At 42.3% G+C, this 13,280-nt stretch overlaps 1 protein-coding gene across 1 annotated transcript in view; it reads left to right on the top strand.

The window, feature by feature from the left end:
* Positions 1-13,280, top strand: part of CCDC85C (coiled-coil domain containing 85C) — a 112,380-nt gene that overhangs the window by 64,878 nt on the left and 34,222 nt on the right. Inside the window, exon 2 of the mRNA XM_075844056.1 lies at positions 5,574-5,656. Within this exon, the coding sequence (XP_075700171.1) occupies positions 5,574-5,656 (83 nt within the window). The remainder of the gene's footprint in view (positions 1-5,573; positions 5,657-13,280) is intronic.

Consider the following 13,280-nt stretch of genomic DNA (forward strand, 5'->3'; position numbering starts at 1 on the left):
TATAATGTATATAAGTGTCCCGCATATAATGTATATAAGTGTCCCGCATATAATGTATATAAGTGTCCCGCATATAATGTATATAAGTGTCCCGCATATAATGTATATAAGTGTCCCGCATATAATGTATATAAGTGTCCCGCATATAATGTATATAAGTGTCCCGCATATAATGTATACAAGTGTCCCGCATATAATGTATAGAAGTGTCCCGCATATAATGTATAGAAGTGTCCCGCATATAATGTATATAAGTGTCCCGCATATAATGTATATAAGTGTCCTGCACTTCATTTGACGAGGCTGTATTTTTACGCGTCGTCGTTTGACAGCTGTCAAATGACGACGCGTAAATGACAGGTCGTCTGCACAGTACGTCGGCAAACCCATTCAAATGAATGGGCAGATGTTTGCCAACGTATTGTAGCCGTATTTTCAGGCATAAAACGAGGCATAATACTCTTCGTTTACGCCTGAAAATAGGTCGTGTGAACCCAGCCTATAAGTGTTAAGTCCAGAATACGGTGTCGGAAGGTAAGATTGGTGAAGGTCAATAAACATCACCCCCCCCCCCCCCCACTAATTCCTAAAACAAAGGCCCGATCCCATCAAGTCCTGTTCGGAGATCTACATACTTTTGTTTCCTGGAGGGTTTAAGCTCATTGACCAATTTTATCATCGGACATGTCTAAGATATCTCGGGAACTCAACGTACCTGAAATTCCCCTTTAAGAAAGGTATTAGCACTTCAGAAAATTATCGTGACATATTATAGCCTTTCAGGCACCAAGATGGTGGTATAATTATCTCCCCATTCTGTGTCAGGGTCGATACCGAACATGAAGAATGGCAAACAGAATTTCCCTTGGGATACCCAGCCTCGCTATTGTCCTGTCACTGTAGACCTGGCTCTTTTCTTCTTGTAGAGATTTACTGTACTTTCTGGAACCAGGACCTAGACAATACCGAGGACACATCCATCATCGGAGCTGTCCTCCAACAACTTGAGCAGTAATACCCGCCGCAAAACATACATTTCTTTTTATTACCAACGTCTTCTGAGAGGCTGAATTCTGACCCGTCTCGACAAGCTGAGATCATGATAAATTGATATAGAGGTTAGTGAAGAGTATTCAAACATGAAGGGTTATTGAATATAGCTTTAAATTTAAAGGAAACCTACTGGAAATAAGAAAAGTAAATAAAAAGGATACAATTTAATTACAGGCCCAAAGCCTGAGGCTGCGCTACTTAGAGATTCGAATGGAAATTGTCCTCTTGTTATCTGCTGGGTGCGGTGTGGTCACTGTGTGGATTTTAATCACCATCTTTAGCAATGTCGCACATATATTTTCCACCACTCAAGCCAGCTGGTTTAGCTGCGGTACTGTGGCAAAAAATGCCATGATAGCAAGGTGTGAAGGAGCCCCCCCCCCCCATCCCCACCATGTGCCATTTATAATACTGGTGTTGTCCTTGAGGCCATTGTGCTTCAGGCACCAGGGACTTTATCATCGGTATAGCAAGGCCCTCTTCACATCATGTTTTTCCCTTCTGTCAGAGGTATGCATCAGAACTCCCAAAGTATGCCTGCAATATGTCTAACTGTATAGGAAAACAGTGGGGTAAGTCGCTTGAACCCCCTGGGCAGAACCGTACCTGAAGCACTGTGCCCAGGGAAGCTCCTGATGTCACTTTGATGTCAGGAGCTTACAATTCTCTGGCCCCGTAGCATCAGAAGCGCTCTTCCCGGGACTCCGGCCCTGGTGAAGCTCCTAAAAAACATATACTGCACGTTTTTGTTTTTTTTGTGGGATCCCTCAGGATAGAATACCATAGTCCATAGGGAAGCTCCTGATTTCACTGTGATGTCAGGAGCTTACAACGCCGGAGTCCCTGGACCCAGAAGCACTCCTCCACGAGACTCCGGCTCTGGTGAAGCTCCTGAAAAACATATACTGCACGTTTTTATTTTTTTTGTGGGATCCCTCAGGATAGAATACCATAGTCCATAGGGAAGCTCCTGACGTCACTGTGATGTCAGGAGCTTACAACGCCGGAGTCCCTGGCCCCAGAAGCACTCCTCCCCGAGACTCCGGCCCTGGTGTAGCTCCTGAAAAATGTATACTACACTATTCCATCCTTAAAAAATAAAAAGGTATACTAACCTATACCGGCCGGACGGAGGCCAAAGAGACGCTCTATCAGGCTTCCAGAGCCCTATAGACACGTTTAGTATGTACATCGGGAGTTTTTGGGATCTAGACTCCAAATGTAGGGCCAAAACATGCTAAAAATTAGGCCTAAGGTTTTTGCCGCCCAAAGCAAATATTGCCAACAGTGGCTCCCCACCTCCACTGCAGCCCTGGCAGCCAGAGGCAAAGTTTATGAATTCAAAAGAATGTGGGTGCAGCATTGTAACCTGTGAATTCTGTTTATAGTTTGGGCCGTTTCATTTCCATATATTTCGGATTCTTATCCTCCTTTTACTAAGCAGTGGCATTTTTTCAATGACCTTAACAAAAAAATAAATATTGACCCTTCTCCTCCTCTCCTGTAATAACGACAAAGCGCTGAGCTGGGACGTTGGAGTGGAGATTATTAGCTGGAATATTCCCAGAAATGTCCTCTGGAGAATCGAACGCGATATCTACGAGTAATTCCAACTTCTTCCACACAACAACGAGAGGAAACGGAGCTTTAGTCCAGATGAAAGAGCTGTTCAGGGTAGAAAAGTTGCATTTGGTACAAAGCATTATAGGCTTTTGATGAATTTACAACTTCTCTAGCCTAAAAAAATTGTAGTCGAAGTTGATAAATTTCCCCTATGTGTTTGGAGTTGCCCTTTAAGGGCCTAGGAGTGGCCCAGGTGCATTACAACTCACTAACATTTCCCACGTAGCTGGAATGTGGAGTGTATTCCTAGTTTTTATCTTCTAGGCTCTTACTTCATACTTAAACTCTTATAAAATGTCTTAAGTGACACTTGACTAGGTTAATACGATGAACAAACCGGCACGATTATAAAAAAAAAACCAACAACTTATTTATTAAATATATTTTCCAAAATAAATTCATTATTCTTCAGTTTACTACGACATATTGGAGCAACTTTTAATACCAAAGTGTTTTTGCCTGAAATAGTCTTTTAAAACACATATAATTGTACATGAAAGTTTGCTAAGAGCCAAAAATGCCAGATGGCCCACTTTTTTGCCACCCTTTTTGGCATCCCTGGCAGGAAAAAAGTGTTGCGTGCAGCCTGCAGGGCCACAGTTTAGAAAATGTGGGCCACATAGAGTAAAAAGGGCAGGGCCCCTTAGGCCCCTTCACGTGCCCCATCTTGTACCCCATTGTGTAGACTATGTGGGTACCTGGTGTAGGAGAGCATTATTTTAATATGTGGGCCCATATAAAGGGATGGAAAGAAACTTAATATGAATTTGACATACTATTTCAGCCTCATGCAATAGAATTTGTATAATTAAAGGGGTGTTCCAGCTGATTACCTTTAAATGAGCAAAAACATGTTAACGAGTTACTTACATATAGATCGCCGCTTCGGTGGTCAGAATCACCATTCCACTGGGGTCACGTGATCATGGCACTCCGTTTTTTTTTTTTCCAAAGGGGATTCCAATGGGCGGGTCAATTACATCACCTACAGCCCGAGCCCCTCTCTCCTCCTATACATCTTGCTGCTCGCAAACCGGTATGGTCTGACACGCCGATCACTTCGGGATTGTCTAGCACAGAGACAGGTTGTTGGAACCACTGACTATTAATGAAGAGGCGGAGCTGTTCTAATCACGTGACTGCTGAAAACGGGTAACATGGAGGAGCGGTGCATCTGATCGCCGGAGCAGTGATCTATATGTAAATCTCTCTTTACATTTAAATGAGCAAAAATATGTTATTACCTGGAAAACCCTTTACATGGGCCCTATTTAATGAAGTTATACTATGGCTGATTGGTGATTGCTAACAAGACCGAATCGGTTCCTTTTTTTTTTTTAGATTAATTTGTTCAGGCCCACGACTACATCTTGTAGCACCCTGATGTTTCCTTGAAGCGATCTTACTCCATAGTGCTTGATCCTTACCCTTTTTCTGCATAAGGTCATATTACTTTGTTATACTTACAATCAACCTGTAGATCTTCCTTACAGGTCTACCTGGTCTAATGTTTCTGAGTAGATACTTGAGGTCACTAGCCAAAAACAGGATGGTCACGACTCAAAGCTTCAGTTATAATTATCCTACAAGACAACATAATGGCTGGTCTGTCCAAGGATAGTGGTCAATCTAAGCAAGTCCGGCAGACCTCTAAATCCAGAATTTATTGCAATTGTTACCCAAGGCTAAAGTTGTCACCCGTCCACTTGTCACGATTATAAGTAATGTGTTGTCAGGTGGATCATAACAAGCGGTAGTATGTATCCAAGGAGTGGAAAACATTCCAAGAGATCTCTTTTTAAAAGGGGAAATCCAGCCAAAATGATCTTCTGATACGTCATAGATACGTGTGAGGAGATCTTGGACCACCAGGTGAAAGGGCTCTATGGAGGACTCTTGACACAACATTATGCAAACTAGTATTGATTCCATTACCAATGTGATCTTCTCACATGTATCCTTACCATATCAGTAGACCATCTTGGCTCCTTGGAGACTCCTCCACTGGGGCAGTGAAATTGTGCCGAAAACGTCATAGTTACGTACTTAGTAGAGTTGAAAAAGAGACACGTCCTTCGAGTTCAACCAGGGGAAGGGAAAGGATAGGATGTGGATGAAGGGAAGGAGGTCGGAACATTTTTTAGAACTTTGTTTCTCCCAGAGCCAGAGGAAGACAAAAAATGAAACCATAAGGCATGATCTAATCTGCCCTAAAGTCCAAAATCTCCTTCCTGATTCTTCTATGAAGAGACCTTAGACTTGATGGTGGGAAGATATAAATGTACAACCTCTCAATTTCCTCATGTTCTGGTCTCGATTAGAGGTCATTAGACATGCAACTTTAGTTAATATGGAAGCGGTCATGTCTATTAAACAATCATGAATATCTTGATGGCAGACCTGTAGCTTGATGCTTCTGAGATGATCTTTCCCAGAGCACCCAAAGAAGGAGGACCATCACCAGGGTGCCCAGTTTTACAGTTAGCCCCCTCTCATGACCCATGACCACTGCACAGTGGCAGCGACCATGTGATATGAGTCCAGGTCATTCATTTTTTTTTTTTATTGAAGTCTCTGCCGTCAAGGACCACCAGGCTTATGCTACCTGGTGCCCCGGATGTTGGAGTCATTGGTCTACCTTAAAGCTTCTGAGAAGGCTTTATTAGTGGACAATGGTGCCATGAATGATGTAGTCCCCTATGCTCGATCAGTATTTAATAGGATTACATCTTTTTATTGATTTGGTGACCCGGATACAACCACATCTCCTTCAATCCCTAATGGAGATGCCACCTCCATGCTAGAAAATTAGGCATGAAACATCATGTGGTCAAAGTGTCCATGTCTTTTACACCACCCAGTCCAGATGAACTAACAGACGCTTTCTTTGTTTCCAGATACGCCTTCGTCTTCCAACTATATCCGACAACTAGAGACCAAAGTGAAGCTCCTGGAAGACGACAATAAACTTTTGTCACAGGTAGGAAAAAATATATATTTTACCTATTCACTATGGAATGAAGTTGGATTCAGATGTGATATTAATTTGTAGCGCCGCGGCCAACGAATAAATCCGAACATAATCACTTGTGAGACTTTATAAGGATTACGTTAATTATACCAGTGAAAATTGATTTTTCTCTCTGTGTCTCATCTAATTTCTTTACTTGGAGAAGATAATTTCTTGATAAGAGGCCTTGTAATCATATAAATAATTGCTTTTAAATGGCGATTTGTGCGGAAGATTTTCTTAGGGATGTCGAAAGGGCTTAAAAAAAAAAGTTATTTCTTATAACTTTATTATTCTTCTGTACTGAATGGGATTTTCCGCCATTTGTTCTGTTAAAGAGGTCGTCCAGTCTTATATAAACGATTCTAGAAAGAAGTTGTAGTTTTCCAAAATACTTTGTTTCACCATTTAAGACATCAGCATGCTGTCAGTGAATGGAAACATTCAGAGGCTGGGGAACAAACCACATCCTGATCCAGTTCTAACCACATATCTGAAGGTTTGTTACAATGTATCAACGTAGGCAATCAAATGTAAACTATATAAGTTAATAGCATAAATCCATCTCCTGTCCTGAGGAGGTAGCATTGAACGTTCATCTTTCAATATGACTGTCTAGCTCAAGTAGGATTGCCTAGATTGTATTCATTAAAGCAAACTCTCAGTTATGAGAGGAACACAACAGGTTTATGTTTTCAGTCTCTAGATGTAAACAAGAATGTTCCCACTCACTGACAGCAAGCAGATATCCTGAAATGGTGTGGAGTTGAATCACAATTTTTTATTAGAAGAATTGCAGAACATTTTCATTTTTACAGAAGACTCAACAATCAATTTTAAAAGTCAGAGCTTTGTTTTTAGGACAGGAAGTAGCTGTCTGACTGTTACAATAGTCAGCCATATAATCTCTCACTGGCCTGCTTTTTTGGTCACCCGGGTATTTTTCACCCATTCCTCCTTTAGTCCTCCCTAGCAGTCAATCACATTGCCCCGCTCTCCTCTCGCTATGCAGAGACATGCAAATATCAGTGACAAATTGATAATTTTTCCATCGAGGATGTGTTTGTTTTTTTTCTTTTTTAAAGTTGAACAACAAGGAATGCTGGGAAGTGCGGTTCATCAGTAAGGAAGTAGCTAACTTCTACTTCATATAGCTGTCAGTCTGGGCCATAACTGCGTGATAGGAAAGGCAGGACCTGGGATTTGTAATGAAGCAGTTCTATTATACAACAGACCATAAATAATTTAAGGGTTGTCCAGGATTAGAAAAACACATCTACTTTCTCCCCAAAAATGCATCACACCTGTCCATAGGTGGTGTCTGGTATTTCAGCTCCATTGAAGTGAATGGGGCAGAGCTGCAATACCAGACACAACCTGTGGACAAGTGTGGTGCTGTTTTTGAAAGAAAGCAGACATGTTTTTCTAATCTGGACAACCCTTTTAAATCATTTATGGTCTCTTGTATAATAGAACTGTTTCATTTGTTAGTCAGAACAGATCATAAATGATTTAAAAAGGGATGTCCAGGATTAGAAAGTCTGATTTCTTCCAAAGACAGCACCACAACTGTGCACAGGTTGTATGTGGTATTGCAGCTCTGTCCCATACACTTCAATGGAGCTGCAATACCAGATACCACCTATGCACAGGCGTGGTGCTGTTTTTTGAAGAAAGCCGCCATGTTTTTCAAATCCTGGACAACCTCTTTAAGGGAACCTGGGCAGGAGGAACTCCAGTATATAAGACTCTACCTATGAAAGGGTTACAAGGCTTTTTTTTTTTTAGCTAGTGGCGTTATTGACAAATTTAATCAGATAAATGGCGGTGCTTAGTAACGATCCAGATAGTCCTGTGGCTCATTAGGATCGTGGCGTGAAACACTGCGGGATTTCTGCCATATTTCACGTGATTTATCCCATAGTGATATCATGAACGGATCTCTGATTATTGATACTTGTCTTTATGGACTATTAGTAAGGTCAGCACGCCAGATCATTAACCAGCGATCCCAGCCGCTTACTGTAGGGATTATTTATGGCTGGGAAAGGCTTGTGCCCCCTCTCATCAGAAATGGGGTAATTAAGTCCTAAATGGCCTGCAGAGTGGTTTTTAATGTTTTTCATTAACTAGCTTGTGTCGGGTCTCATGGCGCCAACCTAATAAAGCGATCCATCATCTTATGTCTAAGGAGGAAGGAGGACGATGGACTCACCAGTGCGCCTTACATGATAATTCAGGTTGCAGTACCTTAAAGGGCCACCAAGGCATAATTGCTAGATTGTAAACCTTGTTGGCACATTTAATCCCATTTAATCCCAAGCACTTCCACTTTAAGAAAAAAAGTAAATAGAACACCTCTAAGAATTTATATCTGCTCCTGAGAAAGCTGGGTGACGGCCAATATACCATTAGATCTCCCCAGTCTCCTTGATCTCATATCTGCCTAGTGATAGACCCCCTTCCCCCTTATGACTACATATCGGTTGACACCCAGCAGTTATGTGCTTACTCCGGTTCCACAATTGTTCCGATTCGCTTAAAAGAACACTACAGACAAAACTGATATACTGTGTTATGTCTGTTGTAGGACCTGAGGGGGCGGAGCATGACACAGGGGTTCTATTTGATTTTTTTTGTCATGTACGACCCCCTTAGGCTCTGCACTAGGCTAAGCTAAGTGTATATGGAGTGTTCCTTTAAGGATCAGAAAGCCGGCTACTTTTGCCCATTGTAGTTTGTCCTGTCCTGCCCATAGGAGTTCACCCGACATGAAATCTTTCTGTAAAGAGTTCAATTGATCTGTATCTTGCACGGTTATTATATTAGCTATCCTTTTTATTTGGAGGTATCAGAATTCATCTCATAACCATGTAATAGAGATAGAAGTGCAGCTACGTGTGGTGTCGAATGACCTCTAATGGGCTGTGGGACAAAACGTAACTCCCCATGCCCTTAAAGGAAAACATGAGTCTAAATTGAATAATGGCCTATGAATCCTTGTGCTTCGTGTTACAGTATAGTTTCTACATTGTAGCAGCCTGTGGCTGTGATTTTCATGACAAATTATCCCACTCCAGGAAATGTGTCAGCCGTATGTGAAGTACCTTTCATTTTCTGGCTATGGGTTGTCTATCTTGAGTTCCTTCTATACAAAATAAGGGCAGCGACGCTTACTTCACATATCCTAAGGCAGCAAAGATTTGGGTAATGAGGCATATGTAAGCAAGTGATGCAATTGCAAATTCCTGGTGTATTTACAGGTAGTGCCTGGAGGAGCACCAATTGTAGATACCACCCTCTGGCATGCATAGTCATGGGTTATGCATGGTTAGGGATCAGTCCTATGGCATACTTATAAGTCTACTGAAGCTATGGGTCAGCCCTAAGGCATACAGTGCCCTATAGTCGCATCAAAGCTATGGGTCAGCCTTATGGCATAGGGTGTCCTTTGGGTCTACTGAAGTTATAGGTCAGCCCTAAAGCTTACAGTGTCCTATAGGTCCACCAAAGCTATGGGTCATCCCTATGACGTACAGTGTCCTATAGGTCCATGAAAGCTATAGGTCAGCCCTATGATGTATGGTGTCCTATAGGTCCACCAAAACTATGGGTCAGCCCTATGATGTAGGGTGTCCTATAGGTCCACCAAAGCTATGGGTCAGCCCTATGATGTACAGTGCCCTATAGGTCCATGAAAGCTATGGGTCATCCCTATAATGTACAGTGCCCTATAGGTACATCAATTCTATGGGTCATCCCTATGACATACAGTGTCCTATAGGTCCATGAAAGCTATGGGTCAGCCCTATGATGTACGGTGTCCTATAGGTCCACCAAAGCTATGGGTCAGCCCTATGATGTACAGTGCTCTATAGGTCCATGAAAGCTATGGGTCAGCCCTATTTTGTACAGTGCCCTATAGGTCCATGAAAGCTATGGGTCATCCCTATGATGTACAGTGTCCTATAGGTACATGAAAGCTATCGGTCATCCCTATGATGTACAGTGTCCTATAGGTCCATGAAATCTATGGGTCATCCCTATGATGTACAGTGTGTTATAGGTCCACCAAAGCTATGGGTCAGCCCTATAGTATGCAGTGTCCTATAGGTCCACTGAAGCTTTGGGTCATCAGCCCTATTGTTTTCTGTGTCTTATAGAACGTATAGTATAATCTATCCTTTTATCCCATGCTTCCTTGTTTTGCTTGGGATGAATGGATTTAAGAATCTTCCGCTTTGTCTGGCAAGGAGAGAGAACAGTGATTTAATTGCACGTGAAGTTTGGCAGTAGGCAGAGAGGACTATCACCATAGCAGCGCATTACTTCTGCTTCAGACCGTTATTATTGGGTCAATCTCCAATGACTGAAAATAGCGCACGTTCATCCTGCAAACTCGTCCTGAATTGTCTCTTCCAGTCCACGTTATGGGTTTACAGAGGAGAGAGCATCCCTGCACGCACCCTGAACACATAATCCCAATTTCGAGGGCTACATAATGAATTTACAGTAGCAACAATTTGAGAACAATGGATTTTCTTGATGAATTGAGGTCAGATTAATTGCAACTAGAATTGAGTCTTTTTAAAAGGTCCATGGGGGTGGGGTGGGGTGCTCTTCATCAGTGCTAGGGCGCGTTCCTGACCCCAGTGTTGGTCCCAGCTGTTGGACAATCTGACCCTTATGGCTTTTCTGTCGCTATAATTTACAGATTGGTCAATATAGAAGGAAGAGTCACCAGAAGCTCCACTGTAGATGACTACATGTCTGCAGATTTGTTGGCGATGGTGGTCAGGCATCTGACATCTCTTCTAGATCCGGAGAACATGTCTAAGTCCTGCAGCTCCCGCGTGCCCTCATCCAGGTGACAGACAGTGGCTTGTTGTGCTGGTCTAGGCTCAATGTATTAATTCGAGCCGCGTGGATTGTGACCTGAGATGCTAAAGATGACAGCTGCTCCCGACATAAGAGCGTGCCTCATGTCTTCTATTTAGCTGCCCTTATGGTGGGATTAGCAAACTGTCAAGACCAAATAAACAATCAGTTTGCCCTGTGCCCACGCCTGGTGGACTCCACTGAGATGCAAAGATAAACTCCACAGTCTTAAAAAAGGTTGTTTTTTGAGAAGGTCTCATTAGGATTATTAATTCTTTATGGTGACCGCCCCCTTTTGTGAAAATTCGCAATAATATCGTAATACCGTTGTCAATTTTTGAAAAAGGAACATCAAGGAGATTCTGAAATGTTTTGGACGAAGCAAAAAAGTTACCCTGATGCCCCATCTTTTTATATAGGACAGATCCCCCGAATTACCGCACTTAAATCACAAAATAGTGCATATGACCCCCTTCATCACACCTCAACTCAAAATAAATACAGACCCCAGAACCCCTAAACACAGACCACTTAAATAAAATAGACCCCAGACCCCCTAATTAGATAGACCCCAGGCCCCCTTAAGATAGACCCCCTAAACTAATACAGACCCTAAACCAGACCTCCTAAATGCAGACCCCAGATCACCTAAATACAGACCACCTAAATAAAATATAGATGGCAGACCTGATCCCCTAAAGACCACAGGCCAGACTTCCTAATAAAATTCAATCCAGACTCCCTAAATATAGACCCCAGATTCCCTAAACGAATACAGATCCCGAACCAGATCCTTTAAATAGATACAGAACTCCTAAAAAAAAAAAATACCTCCCCAGATGAGACCCCACCGATATACAGACCCCAGATCCCTAAATAGTCCCCAGACTAGACCACTTAAATAAATACAGACCCCCAGACCCAACCCCTCAATAAATATAGACTTTAGACCAGCTGATGCCTCTCCCCGTTCCTGCCCCGGTGTCTGGATGGGGTCTGCAGCAGCGCATGGGGTGAAGAGTATCGCAGGATCGGGAAAAGGTGAATATGTGGGGACATCTGCCATTTTTATGGTGGTCTCCCGGACATTACCGGAGGGTTGTCAGATATGGATAATATATATGTAGAATAAGGTCTCTCATCATAGTCATGCATAGACCTAAATATTTTTATAAAGCACCATGAACGTACCGAACTTCTCGCATCCAGTATCCAGTAATAACGTTTTATACAAGAAGTTATCTAAAAAAGAAATACGCTGTTACCACAAAGAGCAATTTCTTTGTCTAAATCAAAAATTTTTGGCCCCTGAGATGATCCAAAATTCTCCTATGTAAAAAGTCTCACATAACACCAGATATTATACGTATACAGAGAATCCATGTTCTCATCCACTCCAGAACATTTTCTCGCATCAACTTATTAGCGCTAATAACTTAATTTCCCAGGAAGGAGGACAATTGAAATGTTGGAGGAATATTAGGCTAAATTTAATAACAATCTGCAGTGTTTCTAAACCATTTCTGCTGCTCCTATTATGTGTTATAAAGGATTAATATCTTATTAAATAGTGTTAGAAGTAATACAGAGGTCACATTACGACAAAACAATGGTGAAGTCAGGAGTCAAGGAGGACATCTTCTGGATCAACCATATCTGCAAGGTTATATGTACTATAGGGGCAGTCCCTGAGGCTAATATGGGGCTCATGTAGTTGGGCCCCCATCTAAAGTTGTCCCTATCTTCTTTAATTATGGGTGGTGAGAACCCGAGCAGGACTTCACATCTCTACAAGCACCAGAACTGTCAATCCTAGAAGGCTATCCTATTCCTGGGGAAGGCCGAACAGGCACCCGATAAAATACTGGGCCGGATGTCAAGTGTAGACTTGTATATACAGTAGCTTCTTATGCTGGTTAATGCACCCCACACATCCTAAAATAGAAAGGGGAAACCACTTGAAAGTCCTCCTTTTTCTATAAAAAAGGATTTGATCAGGTCCTTGAATAGGGATGGGGTGGTGACATGTTGAGAACGTGATTTAACATCACTGTTCTTTGAGACTATTGTCTTCTGTGAGGGAACCAGCCTGAAGGAAATATTGCCTTTCCGTCCTAAAAGGGATGGAAGAGGGAAGGTGAACAAGTGTTAGCCCCATGTCCCGGGTTGGCTGGAACCTGTGTCAAAAGGAAAGTGGTCCAGAATGGGTGTATGATGACACGAACTGGTATCAGAAAGCAAATGGGTCCCATGTCCTGGGATGAGTGTATGGTGAAATGATTTATCAGGAGGGAAGTGGGCCCCATAACTTTGTATGGGTGTGAGATAGTATAATCCTAGGTTTTAGGTGACCTGAGATGGATGTATGGTGGAATGAACTTGTATTGGGAAGGACGTGGGCCCTGTGTCCTGGGATTGGTGTATGATGGCATGAACCTTTATCGGGAGGGAAGTGGGCACCATGACCTAGGATGGGTGTATGATGGCATGAACTGGTATCAAGAGGAAAGTAAGCCCCCATGTCCTGGGATGAATGTATGATGGCATAAACTTATTTAATGTCTGTGTGTGTTAAAAGGTGACACATAATGATCACAAAGTATGGCTATTATAGGAGGATTAGTCCTCGATATGTTCTCTGGACATATTTTAGTACATGATGTAATAAGAGGACATAAAGAAGTTTATTAGAGGTGGGAACAGACTCGTTGGGTTT

The sequence above is a fragment of the Rhinoderma darwinii genome, chromosome 12, assembly GCF_050947455.1.
Source record: "Rhinoderma darwinii isolate aRhiDar2 chromosome 12, aRhiDar2.hap1, whole genome shotgun sequence".
NCBI lineage: Eukaryota > Metazoa > Chordata > Amphibia > Anura > Rhinodermatidae > Rhinoderma > Rhinoderma darwinii.